The sequence below is a fragment of the Metarhizium album genome, assembly GCF_000804445.1.
Source record: "Metarhizium album ARSEF 1941 chromosome Unknown scaffold_5, whole genome shotgun sequence".
NCBI lineage: Eukaryota > Fungi > Ascomycota > Sordariomycetes > Hypocreales > Clavicipitaceae > Metarhizium > Metarhizium album.
In genome coordinates this window covers 729319-746506 of record NW_024467579.1, presented here as the reverse complement: position 1 = coordinate 746506, position 17188 = coordinate 729319, and the positions used below count along the sequence as shown (strand labels likewise).

At 52.7% G+C, this 17188-nt stretch overlaps 5 protein-coding genes across 5 annotated transcripts; 3 read left to right on the top strand and 2 right to left on the bottom strand.

Annotated features, from left to right (window-relative positions):
* Window positions 1-782: 782 nt before the first annotated feature.
* On the top strand, window positions 783-1701 carry MAM_02938 (uncharacterized protein; the record flags this gene model as incomplete). The annotated part of the gene is made up of 3 exons (XM_040821737.1): window positions 783-838; window positions 919-1285; window positions 1342-1701. The coding sequence occupies 3 exons, from the start codon at window positions 783-785 to the stop codon at window positions 1699-1701; spliced, it is 783 nt and encodes a 260-aa protein (XP_040680306.1).
* Window positions 1702-7885: 6184 nt separating this feature from the next.
* On the top strand, window positions 7886-9798 carry MAM_02937 (iron sulfur assembly protein 1; the record flags this gene model as incomplete). Its single annotated transcript, XM_040821736.1, has 3 exons — window positions 7886-8360; window positions 8412-8445; window positions 9309-9798. The coding sequence occupies 3 exons, from the start codon at window positions 7886-7888 to the stop codon at window positions 9796-9798; spliced, it is 999 nt and encodes a 332-aa protein (XP_040680305.1).
* A 258-nt stretch (window positions 9799-10056) lies between these two features.
* Window positions 10057-11640, bottom strand: MAM_02936 (cytochrome P450 alkane hydroxylase; the record flags this gene model as incomplete). Its single annotated transcript, XM_040821735.1, has 4 exons — window positions 10057-10187; window positions 10258-10958; window positions 11026-11094; window positions 11153-11640. The coding sequence occupies 4 exons, from the start codon at window positions 11638-11640 to the stop codon at window positions 10057-10059; spliced, it is 1389 nt and encodes a 462-aa protein (XP_040680304.1).
* A 690-nt stretch (window positions 11641-12330) lies between these two features.
* On the bottom strand, window positions 12331-13686 carry MAM_02935 (transposase; the record flags this gene model as incomplete). The annotated part of the gene is made up of 1 exon (XM_040821734.1): window positions 12331-13686. One exon carries the CDS (start codon window positions 13684-13686, stop codon window positions 12331-12333), a length of 1356 nt encoding a protein of 451 aa, XP_040680303.1.
* Window positions 13687-14393: 707 nt separating this feature from the next.
* MAM_02934 (Succinyl-CoA synthetase, beta subunit) lies at window positions 14394-15983 on the top strand (the record flags this gene model as incomplete). Its single annotated transcript, XM_040821733.1, has 4 exons — window positions 14394-14447; window positions 14537-14632; window positions 14715-15864; window positions 15940-15983. The coding sequence occupies 4 exons, from the start codon at window positions 14394-14396 to the stop codon at window positions 15981-15983; spliced, it is 1344 nt and encodes a 447-aa protein (XP_040680302.1).
* Window positions 15984-17188: the final 1205 nt, after the last annotated feature.

Below are 17188 nucleotides of genomic sequence, written 5' to 3'. Positions count from 1 at the left end.
TTTTTTTTTTTTTTTTTTTTTTTTTTCCTTTTGCGCTTCGACTGGTATTACCTGATCGTCACCCGTGGCTTTTCTTCTGATTCAAGCACATCCCACATACCCGACGTGTGCCCTGCCCTTGTCTGACGTGAGCCTCGACATATTGGAATATGAACTATGTAGTAATACTGCCACCACAATGCAATTGTGTGTACGGGTACGGAGTAGCCTGGCTCGTTGGCTACTAGTGAATTAATTAATAGGTGTTCTCTTGGGGCCAAGGGGGCAAGGGACGAGGACCTTGCCCTTGGGTACGTACGGAGTGCATGGTAGAATCACCCTGCGGTACTCCGTACAGCCAGCGGGCTCTGAAATCTGCCAGAGTCAACGTTTTCTCCTGTCTCTGCGCTGCCCCTTGCCATGCCGTTTTTTTGTACCAAGAACTGTTTCGCCACGGTCTCGTCGTGTCCATTCCCTTTCCGCCGTCCCCTCGCCAAAAATGCCATGTCTTGATTCGCGTCAGGGTCCCTGTGAGCACACGATCTCCATGGATGGGCGAGAGCACGCGAGGTCTCAGGGACGCTTCCAGACAGGCCCATGTGTGTTAGTATCTGGATGCGTCGTTTCGTTGACAGGTTGAGCTCCGAGATAACTACAGGGTAGTGTGCCACGGGGTGCTCGACGAATCGACGACGGTAGATGCCACTGTACACAGCTAGATGCTATTAACCAATAGTACTGCCGATGGAACCGCCTGTTCCTCCGTATACCTCCATTACCCCAGCAACTCGGTGGCCGTCCACATGACGCTCGGCTTCGGCGAGACGTTCGTCTACCTCAATCTCCTGTACTACGTGAGGTAAGAATCCCCTTCCCACAGCGGTAGCGGTCGACGGGGCTCCCAACTTGCCGCCGCCGCCCCTGCTTACGCCTTGTCAGCACCCTCATGCTTCACCGCGAGTACTTCCCCTTCCTGCCGACCCCGGAGTCGGAGCCACGGGGTCCAGTCGACCAGCCCATGCTGGGGGCGCCCGCCCCCGAGGGCTGGTGGGACGACAGCTCCCGACTCCTCTTCGGCGCGGCAGAGCACATCGCCGCCATTCTACACGAGGCCTCCGAGTGTGGCGTGCATCTCATGACGCCCTTTGCCGGGTTCTGCGCATTCTCAGCCGGCTACCTCAACCTCTACGTGGCGAAATACCCCCGAATGAACCTGGGCCGCAGCCCGCGAGCAAGCGACTGTCTCAAAATGTGTCTCGACTACCTGGAAAAGTTTCGACTTGTCTGGAAAATCGCCGACGGATGGGTAAGCCGCCCGCAAGCATGACACGACCGTGGCCACCGTTGCGCTAACATTGAGAGGGCGGCACGCGCAAGATCAAAACGATACACCATGCATCCGTGCTCTACGAGCGAGCAACCGAGGACCGGACACGATACCAGGGGCGCACACGAGCAGACTTTGATACTCTACACCAGTCTGTCCACGAGTTCCGTGTCGTGGATAGATCCGACGCGCATACTCGGGAGATTCGGGGCGCGGAGCGGCCCTCGGCGCAGGCGACTTGGCCGGTTCAAGGGCACGAGCACGAGCACGAGCACGAGCACGAGCTCGACACTAATACCTTGTTGAACCAGCTTTTCGCGGAAGTCAGCAATAACCTCGACGAGCAGGGGGCCTGGTCTCAATGGTGGCCGGCGATTGATCAGGTGGATCTTTAATGAGCTGCGTAATTACATCCGGGGTTTTTTTTTTCGTTGAAGCTTCCAATGAATGAGTGACGACCTTTGATTTTTTTGATTTTTTTTTTAAAAAGGGCTGTAATATCTGGTTTTCTATACATGTCCTATTTTTATTTCCCGGTCTAGAAAAACAGTCAACAGATAATGCACCTCTTCATATGGCTCCCCTCCCGTCACCGCCAACAAATGCATACCTGTCGCGTCAACCATTCGCCGTTTCTCCTTCCAATCACGCCTTTGCAAAGACCTTTCTCGAGTTCATCAGGCGAACAGCAAGCATAAAGAGCATGCCGACAAAAGGCGCCACAACCACGCCAAGAGGACGTTTTTTGAAGCAGCTAAAAAGGCACGTAAATGGCGTCTGGATTCTGTACTAGATCTACTAGAAATTTGGGACGAGAAGGGTGTACATTATAGGCGAAGAGGTTAATAGCGTTATTAGGTTGAAAATTGGCCCGCCTTGGTGTCCGGCCCGCCTTGCTGTCGAGCACCACCTTTGGTGGTGAGGGCTTTTGCTAGCCGAACCACATAAAGTGGGGCGGGCACGATTACCCAGTACGGAGTGGCTGCAAGATACTGACACAATGGTCAACATGTCTGGCGCGCTGGAAAGCGCAGACATGGCTAGCGTGGCGAAACCGTTCAACCCGGCGTGCTGCTAACCAACGTTCGACCTCGGGCACCGAGATAAACAAATCCAGTCCAATGGAACCGACGTCAATGTTTATCTGCATATTCCGTACCTTGTCCGAAATAGGCCATCAGACTGGAAGCGGCACAGGCCGGACGCTACATGTGTCGTGTTTTGCACATGCAGTCACGAGTTGCGCCACCACAACATGCAGCAAAACATTCGACATGGCACCAGACATATCTTGGACCAAGGACAGACTGACGCTGTGCCTGAACGGCGCGCTGCGACGAAATCCCGTTATCGTGTACGGAGTATGCGCTGGATGGGCCATCATGCCATCTTCTTCAATGGTCGTACTGCTACCACTCCCATCACAAATACCCCGGCGGGTCTAGTCCTGCGTATCATCATCACATCTAGTCCGTACATGTGTGCGCAAGATGATGCATCGCTGCCCTGTGCCTTGGAGTCAGAGCCTAATCTCATGCCTGCGATGCAGATGTCTCGACATTACTCCGTAGAACGTGTTTTGTGGCACAGAATTCGGCCAATTCCAGCTCCCCATGCTCGCCATGTTGTATCTCGGTCTGCAAGGTCCCTTGAGCCTTGAGCACTGGACAGGCGTTCGCGGCCAGACTTGAAATGTTGCATTGCAGGGTAAACGCCTGAATCTGCGTGCGCCGTCCAACCGTCGTGAGCGGCAATTGTTCTCCGTCCACGCTCGCTGGTCACTCACTGCTCACTGCGCAGTCCCGTCCTGCCAGAGCAAGAGATTGCCAGCCCGTGCAGTACAAGTGAGTGAGCGTTCTGGTCTGGTCTGGTCTGGTCTGATCCGGTCCGGTCCGGTTCGCTTTCCCTCTCTGTACGGAGTAGCGTCGTAGGGGACGAACTCGTCACATTGCAGGGCCAAGGCGCCGGTATTATCAGGTAGTGCGTCCGGTGGGAATATTGCAACATTAGCAGTCGGATCCGCGTCCCCGTGCATTTCAGTGCATCCAAACGTTCGCGACGGCCAAGAGTCCAGAGTCCAGACAAGTGAGCTGCTCCAGACTCCAGTGTCCGATGTCCGATGCCGGTTCCGAGTGCTGGTCCTGGTGTTGGCGTTGGTGCTGGTGCTGGCGCTGGCGTTGGCGTTGGTTGCTCCTGCTAGCCCGAGCACATGCGGGGCCAACAGCAGCTCCCGCGCTCCCCCCATTCGCTGAAGCAATGGGGCAGTATTCAGCCAGCCCGACCCAGCAGGGGAAAGAGCAGCCCGCTGATCGATGCATGCTCGCCCAAGTGTTGTGCTCCAACTGTCAATTTGGTTGAACCAACACTTGAACCATCTGTGCAGAAATTTAGGATGAAAAGAACAGCCCAGACCCAACCAGCCAAGTTGCAGGTACGAGATCGCCACATGCATGCAAGATAAAACTCTTTCGGCTTTTGGGACCCTCGGGTCAGGTTCCCAGCTCTTCATCATCATTACCGAACTCCATGCTAACGTTACTTGCTCGCTGCACTCAACATCCGCGGGGAGTGTGCTCCGTCAATGAGTACCATTGGCCATGTGAACTACAGAGCGCCAGTAGTCGCAACAACACCACAGGTCGTGCCGTTTGCCTTGCAAGTTGACGGTTGTTTTTCTCCTCGATGCCCATCCTGGACTTTGTGCCCCGCAGAGTTGCACTCGCAACACTTACCACGGCAGGATGTTACCAAATGGTTTCACGTTCAGTTTGAATTCACATTTAGGCCTCTCTCTTATATGGAAAGCCGAAAGCCGAAGTGATTTGCAAAGCTCAATACTTCTGTGGCCGCCCGAGGCGAACACCAAGACATACAGACAGAATAACGAGAGACCCTTTGACTCCCTGACTTGCTCACGGCCAGAACAACAAGGATGACTACACGCCAACTTGGCATGCTGCCTCGCTCAGGTAGACCAGATATGGTCGCGTTATTCCACGAGCTTGGAGCAGTATACTGCCCCTCGAAAATGTTTTGGGCTGTTATGTCGCGTCAGAAGAGCCCAGAGTATCATCCCATTTCGAAAGTGCTCGAGAGGATGCACAATCATGCACGACACTGCCACGGTATACCGTGTGAGGTGGTCCACGCGCGCAATATTTCAATTTGCCAGACGCCCGGGCACACTTGACAGTTGCCTGATTCCAGCAAAGGTTACCGTCGATACATTTGAGCCTATGCCATACTACACCAGTGCTTCAGAGTCGGCGTCCCAAGATAAGGTCTTACTCCAAGAACCACAACTCCGAAAGATGACAAGGGTTCCTTGGGCTGCAGACCACGGTGTCGGGCATATGGTTTGACGTCTGCAATTACGGGTTGTCGCTGCAGTAGTGTTAGCGAGCGGGCTTCAGGAAGTAGTGTTGGTATACGGAGTATCGCGACCTGGCTTTACCTCGGTCAAGTAATAACTCTCTCGTGTCTTGCATGCGGAGTAACGAAATGCTGGTCTCTGGTCTCTCATTGTGTTTTGACTGATCACCCATCCTGCTGACTTATTCCTTGGCACTATCGGGGAGCTCAAGTGCCGTCGAGGTCGCCAGGTACTGAACGCGCACACTTTAGCACCAGCGCAAATCCCAGCGGCTGCTCTCTGGCCTGGAATACGGTTATCTCCATACAACCTGTTCGTTTCCCAGTTTGGTTCCGGACATTGTGTCTCGCTCACAACCCCAACCCAGAAGACGCTGTGCTGAGATACACCAGAACCCGAGCTAAGTAACAACCGTTGTGAGTATCAAATTAGTCTTGAGGATGAGTGGCCGTGCCAGGACGCTAATACAGGGCCAGAAAGTTGTACTCTGTAGGCGTTTCGAAGTCAGTTGTCCTTACCTAATTGCGGATTAATTATTCTTCACTAGGCTAAGACAACAGATGCCGCGGGAGTATCGACTTGTCAACATGTGGACACAAGAACCGAGGACAGCTCGCTGGTCAGATTCACTAGTCTCGGCATAAGCTATGCAGATAGGTTCAATATGCCGAACTAATGAATATCACGTCGATCGCGAATGAAGCAAATCCTGGGTCCTGCCAACGTACCAGATCAAGTCACGTATAACTACATAGATGCAATACCCTAAAAAGAGCTACGACCAGCGCCAGGAGGACATGACTAATGGTAAATGTTCCGAAACGTCAAGGTTTGTCCTTTTTGTACGTTGTTCATTTTCACCCCATCTCGGTCTATATTGGCTGAGCTTTGCGTGGCCAACTCTTGCCCAAAAGTAACGTAATGTGGCAACTGTCACGTTGCATCGCCACGTTAACACGTCATTGATACAATATCACGCGCTCTCAGGGGCTAGCTGTTCCAACACGATATAGAGTATTGAAGCCATATGGAGTACATTAAAGATCACACACGGACAAAGGAGTCTAGGCCGAGTTGGATCCCGGAGCCGAATGAGGGAACCGGACGGGGAAGATGCTTCTTCTTCTTCCTTTTTTTTTCCTTTTTTGCCCACGGCAGTGCGGAGGAGGACTAGCGACGGGATCAATGACTCTCGGACGGACCACGGATGGTTTCACATGAAAAAGAAAAGAATGAAATGAGATAAAAACTCGTAGGACCAACGACCAACGTTGGGCACTCCTGTTACCCGTGGCGTAGGAGCTCCCCCGTCCATATTGGCGATGTTGCGCACCCACAGCTGATCCTGACACTTTTATCCGTCTCCCGCCGCAGCCCAAACTGTCTCAAGGGTTCCGTGTCAAAAATCGCTGCAGGAATTGGCCTTGGTGGGCGGGCAGCAGGCCATGAAATTGCTCGCTGCATGTGATGGCCCATCCATGTCACTGATTATGACCATGTAAACACGTTCGCTCTGGTAGGACGGAGTAGTAGTAATACGGAGGGCGTACTCCGTACGTGGACGAACAAAGCCAGCCGAGACCGCTTCCTCACAGACTTTGTCATAATCTGCTTTGTGACCGGATCCCGTTCCCGCTGCCGGCGTTTCTTCGGTCTTGGACCGCCGTTGCCTCAAGATTTACTTTTTCGCCGATTGACTACACAGCTTGTACGGCGTGGTATTTTCGAAATGCGTGAACCACCCCCTTTATCATGCCGAAGCCAGTCAGGGTATTTTCTGCCGTGTGAAAGGCCGCACAGCGAACAGGAGAAAAATTGTCTGCGCATATGTACGGGGTACACAGATAGATAGTACGGAGGAGTATTACTCAATGGAATTCGGGTCTCTACGGAGTACTCGCGCACCATTTGAGTCGACTCGCATATGTGTGCTTTGCGCCCTCATTTTGCCCGATTTTTTTTTTTTTTTTTGGCACTCGCAAAAAACAAAGTACACGCTCATGCATCCCAATTAGTTACAGTTAGTTGGAGGCAGTGCGCACTGAGGCGGCCTTGGGTACGGAGTATCCTGCATAGGGATCAAACCCGGTGCCGTGGGAAGATGGACGTACGTGTTACCTCTGCCGAGTGCCCACTTGGGTGCATGCGACTTGCTCTCGGCGACCATTTTCAAGATGTTGACGTTGAGAAGAGAACATGCCAAATATGTGCGGAGCCAGAATCTCCCGGTTCAGTTGCCAGTGGCTAGGTCGACAAGCATATCCGGACACGGGTCACGCTGGCAAATGTCTTTACTTGGAGGATTGGCTGCGTCTCGAAATCCGTAGCGCCGCTGACCAGGTATACAAAAATGAAGTTGTGTCACGAGCTTGACCGAGTTATAGTTGTCTAGGGTAGCTCCGCGATCTTTGGGACTGCAAGACGATCGTTGCTATGTACCAACCGGGTGGTACTCCGCGATTAACCTCACATGCCGTGATTAGACGAATCCTGCTTCAAGCAAGACAGTAAAGGGCCCCTAGGAACTCGTCGAGTGGCCGGGCTTGCGAGGTTGCAGAAATCACCTTTCATGATGGGACTATGTGGAAACGAGGACGTCGTCACCAAACAAGCTACGCAGGTTCTGGACCAAAATGTGTGTTTAATGTTATGGTCCCATGCGCGCACTTGCTTTCGAAAATACCGGGCAAAAATAAGACTATACCAATCAGAGCCAACGTCACCCTACTTACGGAGTATAGGTAGTCATATAACTTAACTCATGTTTTGCAAGTTACCACACCACAGAGTGGCAATAAACATGGTTTGTAATTTGCGGCCGTTGATTGGCTCGGGCGGATGCGGCACTACTCAATCACGCCACACGGTAACCGAAGGCCCATGCCGTACGCAGATGCCTTTGTCAGCCGACCTCGCAAAAAGATGATGGATGAACCTCCTCTGACACAAGCGCAAAAATACAGCATGGAAGCCCATCACAGCCCAGCAACAACACGTCTGAACTGATCTACCGAACACTATCCGGACCCCATGCCGCCAAGATGAGCGCCCACACCATGGTGGCTCGATTCGCACTGCGACACAGTTGCCGCTCGCCTCGGCAGACTTTGGCGCCTCGACTGTTCGCCTCAGCATACCATTCGTACTCATTACCAACGACATCCTCCACCCGCAATGTCAATGCGGATGCCGTCCCAGAGACACCGATGGCCGCCCCGAAGGCCCTTCCACGGGTCCACGAGACACGCCCTCCACCAAGACAAGCGGCCCCAACAGCGCCGCCCGCCGCAACTCAAGACTCGCAAGAGCCGGCAAAGGAGCCAACCTCAAAGTCGAGCGGACCGGCAGCGCAAAAGCCCAGAGCCACTCGCCCGCGGCCAAGGCTACGTCCGCTGAAGGCGGCCATGAAACTCACGCCCGCCGCCGTAGAGCAGCTCCGGTCGATGCTAGACCAGCCAGAGCCCAAACTCATCAAGGTCGGCGTCCGTAACCGCGGCTGCAGCGGTCTGGCGTATCACCTGGAATACGTGGACAAGCCGGGCGCCTTTGACGAACTCGTCGAGCAAGACGGAGTCAGGGTGCTCATCGACAGCAAAGCCCTCTTCAGCATCATCGGAACCGAAATGGACTGGGCCGAGGACAAGCTCAACCAGAGATTTGTCTTTAAAAACCCCAACATAAGTAAGCACCTGACTGAACCGCAGGATCAAACGCCAGCTGACCCGGACACAGAGGAGCAATGCGGCTGTGGCGAATCTTTCATGGTGTAAAATGCACCAAGAAGAAACCATATAATACCGAGATACGAACCTGCTCATATCCCCCCGGAGATGCGGACGGGGTTTGACACACATCACGCGAACACTGCGCTGGGAATCAGCGGATTTCTTCACAACGGGCGTGACGCGCTTGATTTTTTAATTTTTTAAAAAAAAGAATACGCCCTGCTCAACACAATCATCTCACGATAAGACCAGCAAGCGCAACAAACCTCATGAATTAGTAAAAGACGGAACAGCATATGCGGCGCATCATCGGACTTGTAATTTCGCAACGGCATGTGCAGGGACGGATGCCTGCGGCACCATTCAAACCGTCAGCACCGCTCATTGTACGCGGGCTCACGGCGGACAAACCAATCTGCACGAAACGTGCCAGAACGCCGCATTTTAATAGAAACACGTGTAGCGTAGTGATACCAATAATTGACATGATCGGCAAACATGTTACCAGTCAGTGTACGAAGTACTCATGTACGATGTGTCTCTCCAAACCAGCTCGGAACCAATCCGCAGCGCAGGGTCCGACGGCAGAGCGCGCCGTAAATGACGTCACGTGGTCTGGCGTCGCGTGTTGCTTTCAATGTCCAAGATTCACGCCCGGATTTGTCATGTGTTTAACGGCTCGCGGAAGCGTCTTGGCCCCCCAAACATCCATACTTGCATAGCAACACATAGCAACACACGAGAAACAGAGGTATAACTAGCCGGGCGCGGCTCAACTCCTGCTCTGATTATCCTCACTTCACACATCCCGTCACGCCTCCTCGGTCCGGCCGTTCATTGTTCATTATTCCTCATACGACCCGGTACTGTGGGCACGAGCTTCAGTCTACTTACGTACATCTAGTCCTCGCAGCCCGTTGGCCCAGTGCCCAATGGCCGTGTGCGGCAAAGGCAAACAGGACGACGGGTCGGCCGCCTCGGGCGCCAAAACACGCCGCAAGGTGACGGCCCCGTCCGCCAACGCGGCTGCCGGCATGCGGCTGCAGCTCTCGCGAATCGCCCTGTCTAGCCGTACAGACTTTGAAAAGCGAGTCTGGACGGCGCTCTGCCACATCCCCGAGGGCCGAGTCACCACCTATGGCCTCCTCTCCAAGCACCTCGGCTCGTCGCCCAGGGCGGTAGGCAACGCCCTGCGGCGCAACCCTTTTGCGCCTGAAGTTCCTTGTCACAGGGTTGTCGCGACTGGTATGACGCTGGGAGGCTTCAAGGGCAGGTGGCCGCGGGACGGGGAGGGAATCACGCTTGACGAGAAGCGAAGTCTGCTAAGGCGCGAGGGCATCGAGTTTGATGACAAAGGAAAGGTTTTGAGCACACCCTGGACAGGGTGGCTGTAGAGGATGAGCCTGTGAGATCTTCTTGCCTCAGTTGACGCTTTTGCATTTGCACTTGGCGCTGGCTTTTTTCAACCTCGACTCGGTAGGCTTTTTGTGGACGGACCTTCGTTTCTTGTTTATTTAGTCGTGTGTACCAGTTTGTCTGGGTGTCTGCCAAGGAGTCACGCTCAAGGTGGGAGGAACTTTGTTTACCTCAACTCGAGTAAAACTCATATACGCATTACATATCATCTCGTCTCATTCGTACACGTTGCACATTTACAGCTCCGGCTCAAACAGAGCTATTGGCACTTCGAGTGCCGGCGTTCCGATAATGTCAGCTCTCAAGCTCTGTGCATGCCAGTCTCCTCGATACTCTAGTCGCTCAAATGTCTGGGCAAGCCGAACCACTGTATCGTGGCGTGTTAGCATCCGACGATCCTCTCCTGTACGTACTTTGGCGTCCTCCAGTCTACTCACAGCAAAAGGCCATTTCAGTCAAAGCAAAGTTCTGACCAACACATATCCTAGGTCCACCGCTGAATGGCGTGTAGGTCCACGGTGCCGGCGTCCAGTGCTCCCAGCGCTCGGGGCTGAATACGGCCGGACTAGCAAAAGTTTTGGAAGCAGGGGGATACAGGTCCTTTCGTGTGTGCATGCCGATTGTGTTTATCGTGACTGTGTCGCCCTTGAGGATTACGACGTCGGGTTGACCAGGGGCGCCTGGTATGGTAGTGTTCTCCAAGGCTTGGCGTATGTTGATGGGTACGGCTGGGTGAAGTCGGAGCACTTCGTTCAGAGCATTCTTCAGGTACTGTATGTTCTTGAGGGACTCGTACGTCGGCATACCGTGGGGACCCAGCTCGCTGAGGACTTCCTCACGCAGCTTTGCCCAAGTCTCGGGGGCATATGCCATCTCGTACAGGACCCACGACAATGTAGATGCGGTGGTGTCCCTCCCAGCCAGGAGGACCGACATGATTTCATCCCGAATAATTTTCCGGTCTTTTGTCACTCGAGCGATGCTATGCAGGAGGGTATATTGACTGTCAGTCCTTGAAAGTTCCTCGAGTTCATGCTGAGGCATTGCAATAGCACGTTGGATAATTGGCTCAATAAATTCTTCAAGTCTTGTAATGGAACGAAAGTAATCTCCTTTCGGAATCAGAGCAGCGATGGGGCTGCGGCATTTGTGTACAATTGTCAAAACATGCTTTTGCGACATGGTGCCAGGGGTTGACGACATACTTTAAGACGAATAAATACATCTGTATCCTCTGGGCGACGGCCATTGCCTCTGCAATTTCATTATTGGGGCTGTTCAAGTGTCACAGTCAGCGTTTACGAATTTGCGAATGTGCAACTGAGTACTGACTTTTCCAGACTATTGACATTGTGGCCCAAAAGAAACTCTGTCGTGGTATCTAGAGTCCAGCGGTAAAACAGGTCCTTGATGTCGACCGTCACTCCAGACGGCGGCAATTTTGACAATAGTTTCCTGGTACAGTTGTCGAAAATGACTAGATCTCGCAGTCTCTCCTTTACAAACATGGGCCGGATTAGTCTTCTACTGCGATGCCAATCATCACCGTCGGTCGCAAAGATGCCCTCGCCGAGAAATGGTCGCCAAAGGCGGTTCCACTGGGGACCATGTCCGAAGTTGGCGAACTTGGTTGCCAAGATGGCCTTGATCTGCTCAGGGTCTCGCGTGATGAGAACCCTCTTCTTCCCAGTCAGGCTAAACTCGGCATAGTCTGTTTGCGCGCCGTCCAGTGTATCGTTGCACCATTGGGCGAGTTTGTTATTGTACTGATGGACCCCGATATCAATATAGAGTTTGGTAGCTGCATTTCGGAACGCCATGTTAATGAGTACTACGAGCATCAATACTAATAATAGTAAACAGCCCCCGCTTCATACCGGAAAACAGGTTGGCTGCCAGTACCGGTGCCCTGGCACCACCAGCGAGCCGGATTCGAACGCCAGCTACTCTGTGTCTAGTCCATACTACAAGTGAGGTAACGAAGACGGCAATAGCCACAATGGTAGACCAAGATGTCGCGTGTCGGATGTCCTGAAAAATGCTCATTATTTTGACAAGATCAACACGTCAATTTGCAGTGAAGCAAAGACAAGGATGGATGCGAAACTCTCCACGAAGAATGAACAAGGAAGAAACGTAAACCAAGGCGAGCGAAGTGACGAGGCTGGCTCCATGTTGTTAAGCCGTTTGTTTGACCGGTATCGTGCAGGCAAGCGAGTTTGATAGATCTTGTCTAAGGACTCGGGCTCTGTAGGTATGCAATTTCACAATATGTCGGAGAACGGGCGGCCGGGGCCTTGCCCGGTTGGTGATGGGAATGGCTGGTGTACGAGATGCATATTGCAAATCAGATGACGACTCTGGATTGGGTGCATTCCGAGGTGCATGGGAGGGGACCGGGGACCTTGTTCCAAAGACGATGGCGCGCATGGTGGAACTGCAAGAGATGTCAGCGATGCAGGGTTTTTGGTTGGTGAAGGTGCGAAGTTTGAACGAAGAAATCCGCGCCATCAACCAGCGAAACGACTGATATTGCGTGCAAACTCAGGCTCAAGGGATGTATCGTCTTCTAATACCTCCCCTAGCTTGTTGGCAACCTTATTTATCTGCCTGAGTGTTGTGGGCGTCTCAAAGTCGGAAGAGTTGTTGTGATATAACGGCGGCGGCGATGGTGTTGATGTGTAAATTGCAGCTCGTTGTTCAAGGGCCTCAATTACAGGCTGTGGATTGTAGGGTGAAATTCCAGTTTTTCGAAAGGCTGTGAGAATAGTAGTAGTCTTGAAAGCTTGTTTTCGTACAGCTTGAATGCAAGCAAGGAATTCAATCTTTGTAATATTCAACACGCCGTCTCGAACAATGATATCCAACGCCTTTGCATGATAATGCTTTAGTGGCTGAAATATCACAACATCAAGAGGTTGAAGGATGTGTGTAAGGTGCGAGGGCAACGCAAAGGGAATTATATCGTGCTGTTCGCAGTATTCAACGAATTCAATTGTATGGTGTGATCCGTGGCCATCTAGGATTAAAAGGCGATATCTGCCTATTGGCGTTGCAAATTCCTGAAAATGCTGTATCCAAGCAACTGCAATTTCGTCATTCGTAAAGCCGGTTGGTGAGACTGTTATTTTGGTATTAGCTTCAAGCTCCTTTATCCGATACCAGGACTCCATGTGTTTTTGCCCTGTAAGGATAAGAAAGGCAGGAATAACTTTGCCGCCAGCAGAAATGCATTCTATTGCTGTTGCAGTCTCCCTGTTTTCTGGCATTGAAAATAGATGCGCTCTTCTTCGCTTTGTAACAACTAAATGGTCCTTTCCCATTCCAATACGAAAGCCAGTCTCATCCATATTCCAGATATCTTCAGGAGGGACTCCGTACTGCTGAATAGCCTCTTTAAGCTTGTTGTAATAAGAAAGAGCTCTTGTCACATCTTCTGAAGCTTTTCGACTTGAATCAATCTTTTTTTGAAGACCTTTATGATAGTGATGCCGCTGGATAAAGCGTGTAGTCCATCGCGTTCCAACTTGCCTAGGCGGGGCAGTTGACGATGCCCTCTCTTTTAGGATGTAATTTGCAGCATCTGTAATGAATTCAGGTCGTACAGCGAAGTTGGCCTTATCAAGGCGATCGATATAGTTACATAAAGCAACTTCCTCTTCTCGTGAAAGCATTGTATTTCTTGCTGGATGGCCTTTCCTAGCAGGAACGCCGTTAGCACGTCGTTGAAGCCGGCTACGAGGCACGTTGAATTTCTTCGCCACAGAGCGAATTTTTGCACCTGGATTTTCCTCAATATACTCAAGAGCCTCGTTGACACGTAATTCGACATCGCTTTTTGCCGTTTGGACGCTAGTTGCAGCCATTTTCGCGGTTCAACGCGTCTAGGTTGAAAATTGGCCCGCCTTGGTGTCCGGCCCGCCTTGCTGTCGAGCACCACCTTTGGTGGTGAGGGCTTTTGCTAGCCGAACCACATAAAGTGGGGCGGGCACGATTAGTAGCTCTGGCTAGTTTTTTGTTCCGTGGGTGAAAGGTGGAAGATGGGAAGCTTTGCCAGCCAGGAACGGTTGGTCATGTGCCCCCAAGTCATGTGCCGAACTCGGAAGTGTCCAAGTCGACCAGCTAGACCTTTATTATTACGCATTACCACAGAAGTCGCAACACAATGGCTCATTGGTGAAGGGCTACGGGTTGCAGAGCAAGTCATGTAAATCTTTGCTCTGTGAACATCAAGACGTCAGTCAATGGCGCAACAAAAAACCGGACCAAAGTTCAACTTGGGGGATTTTGATTCTTGATAGAAAGCCGCTACGGTGCAGCGCGGCGGCTGGCGGCGCTACCTTTTTCCGCCCCATGTACTCCGTACGTACCGGCGAAACTCGGGTTCGCTGGGCCCGGGCTGCCACGCACCCATTGACGTTTCCTGTTTGAGGGTTTGAGGCTTGCGAGCTTGTTCCTCGGCCACATGCCTTGTCTTCACCTCAAGAGCCGGCCCTTCTCGCTTGCACCCCGTCACGAATACCTCCATTTTCTTTGTCACAAGTCTATTGGCAGCTGCCAGTCTCCCACCAATATGTTCAAACTCGGACGCAGCCGTGCCCTGGCATCGGCTCTGAACGCCTCCAAGGTTTGTCAATCTGGCCTTCTCTACGACCTCTTCCATCCCCCCCTGGCCATCTGACAATAACATGCAGCTAACTAGAAATTCCTCAACAGCTTCAGGTCGCCCCCGCCGTCAGACTTCCTGGCGTTGTACAACAACGGAGAGCTCTGAGTATTCATGAGTACCTCTCTGCCGACCTCTTGCGACAGGTAACAACCCGCCGACCGCCCCGAATCGTCACGTCGAATGCTCGATGGACACACTGTCTTACTGACCATATGACGCATATAGTATGGTGTTGGTGTTCCAAAGGGCTCTGTTGCCAAGACTGCAGAAGAAGCCAAGGCTGTTGCAAAGGAGATTGGCACTGAGGACATGGTCATCAAGGCCCAAGTCCTCGCGGGGGGACGAGGAAAGGGCACCTTTGATAACGGCCTCAAAGGTGGTGTCCGCGTCATTTACTCCCCTCACGAGGCCGAGATGTTTGCCCAGCAGATGATTGGCCACAAACTCATTACCAAGCAGACCGGCCCTGGCGGCCGTCTCTGCAACGCTGTCTACATTTGCGAGCGCAAATTCGCTCGTCGCGAATTCTATCTGGCTATACTCATGGACCGTGCTTCTCAGTCCCCCGTCATCGTCTCCTCGTCCCAGGGCGGCATGGACATCGAAACCGTTGCCAAAGAGAGCCCTGACGCCATTATCACCACCTACATTGACATCAACACTGGTGTGACGGACGATATTGCCCGTGGTATTGCCACCAAGCTGGGCTTCAGCGAGCAGTGCATTGAGGATGCCAAGGATACCATTCAGAGGCTGTACAAGATCTTTGTTGAGCGCGACTCCACTCAGATCGAGATCAACCCTCTCTCTGAGACCAACGACCACCAGGTTCTGTGCATGGATGCCAAGTTTGGCTTCGACGACAATGCCGAATTCCGTCAGAAGGAAATTTTCGAGTGGCGTGACACCACCCAGGAGGACCCTGACGAGGTTCGCGCTGCCAAGTCGGGCCTCAACTTCATCAAGCTCGATGGTGACATTGGCTGCCTCGTCAACGGGGCCGGTCTGGCCATGGCTACCATGGACATCATCAAGCTTAATGGTGGACAGCCAGCCAACTTCCTGGACGTCGGTGGCGGTGCCACCCCAGCCGCAATTCAGGAGGCCTTTGAACTCATCACCGGCGACCCCAAGGTCACTGCCATCTTCGTCAATATCTTCGGTGGCATTGTTCGTTGCGACCACATCGCGACGGGTCTGATCAAGACTGTCGAGAATCTCAACCTCAAGATCCCCATCATCGCCCGTCTGCAGGGTACCAACGTTGAGCAGGCTCACAAGATCATCAACGAGTCTGGCATGAAGATTTTCTCCATCGACGACCTGCAAAGCGCCGCCGAAAAGTCTGTGCAGCTGTCAAAGGTGGTCAAGCTGGGTAAGTATTGGCCCTCTCTCTCTTCTCGGGAACGTCATCCGATAGACACAAAATGCTGAGGATTGTGATTTGCAGCTCGAGACATTGACGTGGGTGTCGAGTTCACGCTGGGTATCTAAAAATGTGCATTTCGGGGAGTGGGAAAGAATTGGCATTGCGTGTAATATTTCAGGATGTTAGAGTTCACAAGTGATGTCGGCTCAGGTGGCGGCCTAGCGTATTTTCGATGTATCATGCAACCAGCCTTTCGCAGCCTATAGAATCGGATCTGGGTTGAGTGCCATTCACCATGATGACGTGGTTAGTCTGATGAGTGCGACTGTGGAGTGAAGTGTGGCAGTTGTTGAGTGTGCAGGCTGCAAGTGGGAAGATTGCAGAGAGAGCAGCAGTTTGAACAATGCGTCGCACATATGTTTGCGCCGGGATCAACACCGTCAGCCGATGTCGAATGACGCCGCATTGAGGCACTTCAGGATCAGGGACAGGCGTCTTATAACTACCACGGTTATAAATCGGGGGAGACGGTGCCTCTTGGCCTGCACGTGGCTGCACACGCCCGTGCTTGAATGCAACGCTGTCGGCAGCTCTGGGCCAGCCGTGAATCAATAACAGGCGGGTTGTTGATTCCGTATTCCGTCCATCCACTTTTGATGCCTGGCAGGCCCGACCGAACCAATCCCGGTTGCGTCACGAGGCGGGGAGACTTGCATCGGGGTAAGCGATGCGCGGAAACCAAGAGCAGTTGGTACGTGAAGACTGTGGTAGCATCTGGTAGAAGCTCTGATTCCGTGTTCAGCACGGAGTAGTAATAGGGGCGTTGGAGACCGAGGAACTTATGAATCTTGGGTACGTCGCAGAGCAGAGGCCGAATGTGCACCGAGCGAAAGGGAAGGAGCTATCCTTGCCTGTGTAGCCGTTGTAGCCACTAGCGGGGTCGATTGGTTCCACATCTAACTTTGTAGAGTCTGGTCCAATCAAAGCGTTTGTTGCCGGACGACGCCACCAGTTGACTAGTCGGAGATTTTCGCAACGTTTACAACTACCCGCGGGAGAAGAAGATCAGGAGGCGCTATCAGCTGATAAGAAGTGGATTGCGAGGGGCCAAGGCCAGATTATTCCCCGAGTTGCACGAAGTTACCGCAAGGACGCGCGCCATAGATGGCACAGAGATGGCACAGACGGCTGCCCCACTGCGGGAATAGGCTCGATGTAAGTCTAATGTGTCGGTTCAGGGGTCTTGAGACGAATCCTCGGCGTGGAAGGGGAAGGGGTGAAAGTGGCAGAGCAGCAGCAGCTTTTTGACGGATGCCGTGGAGAACATAAA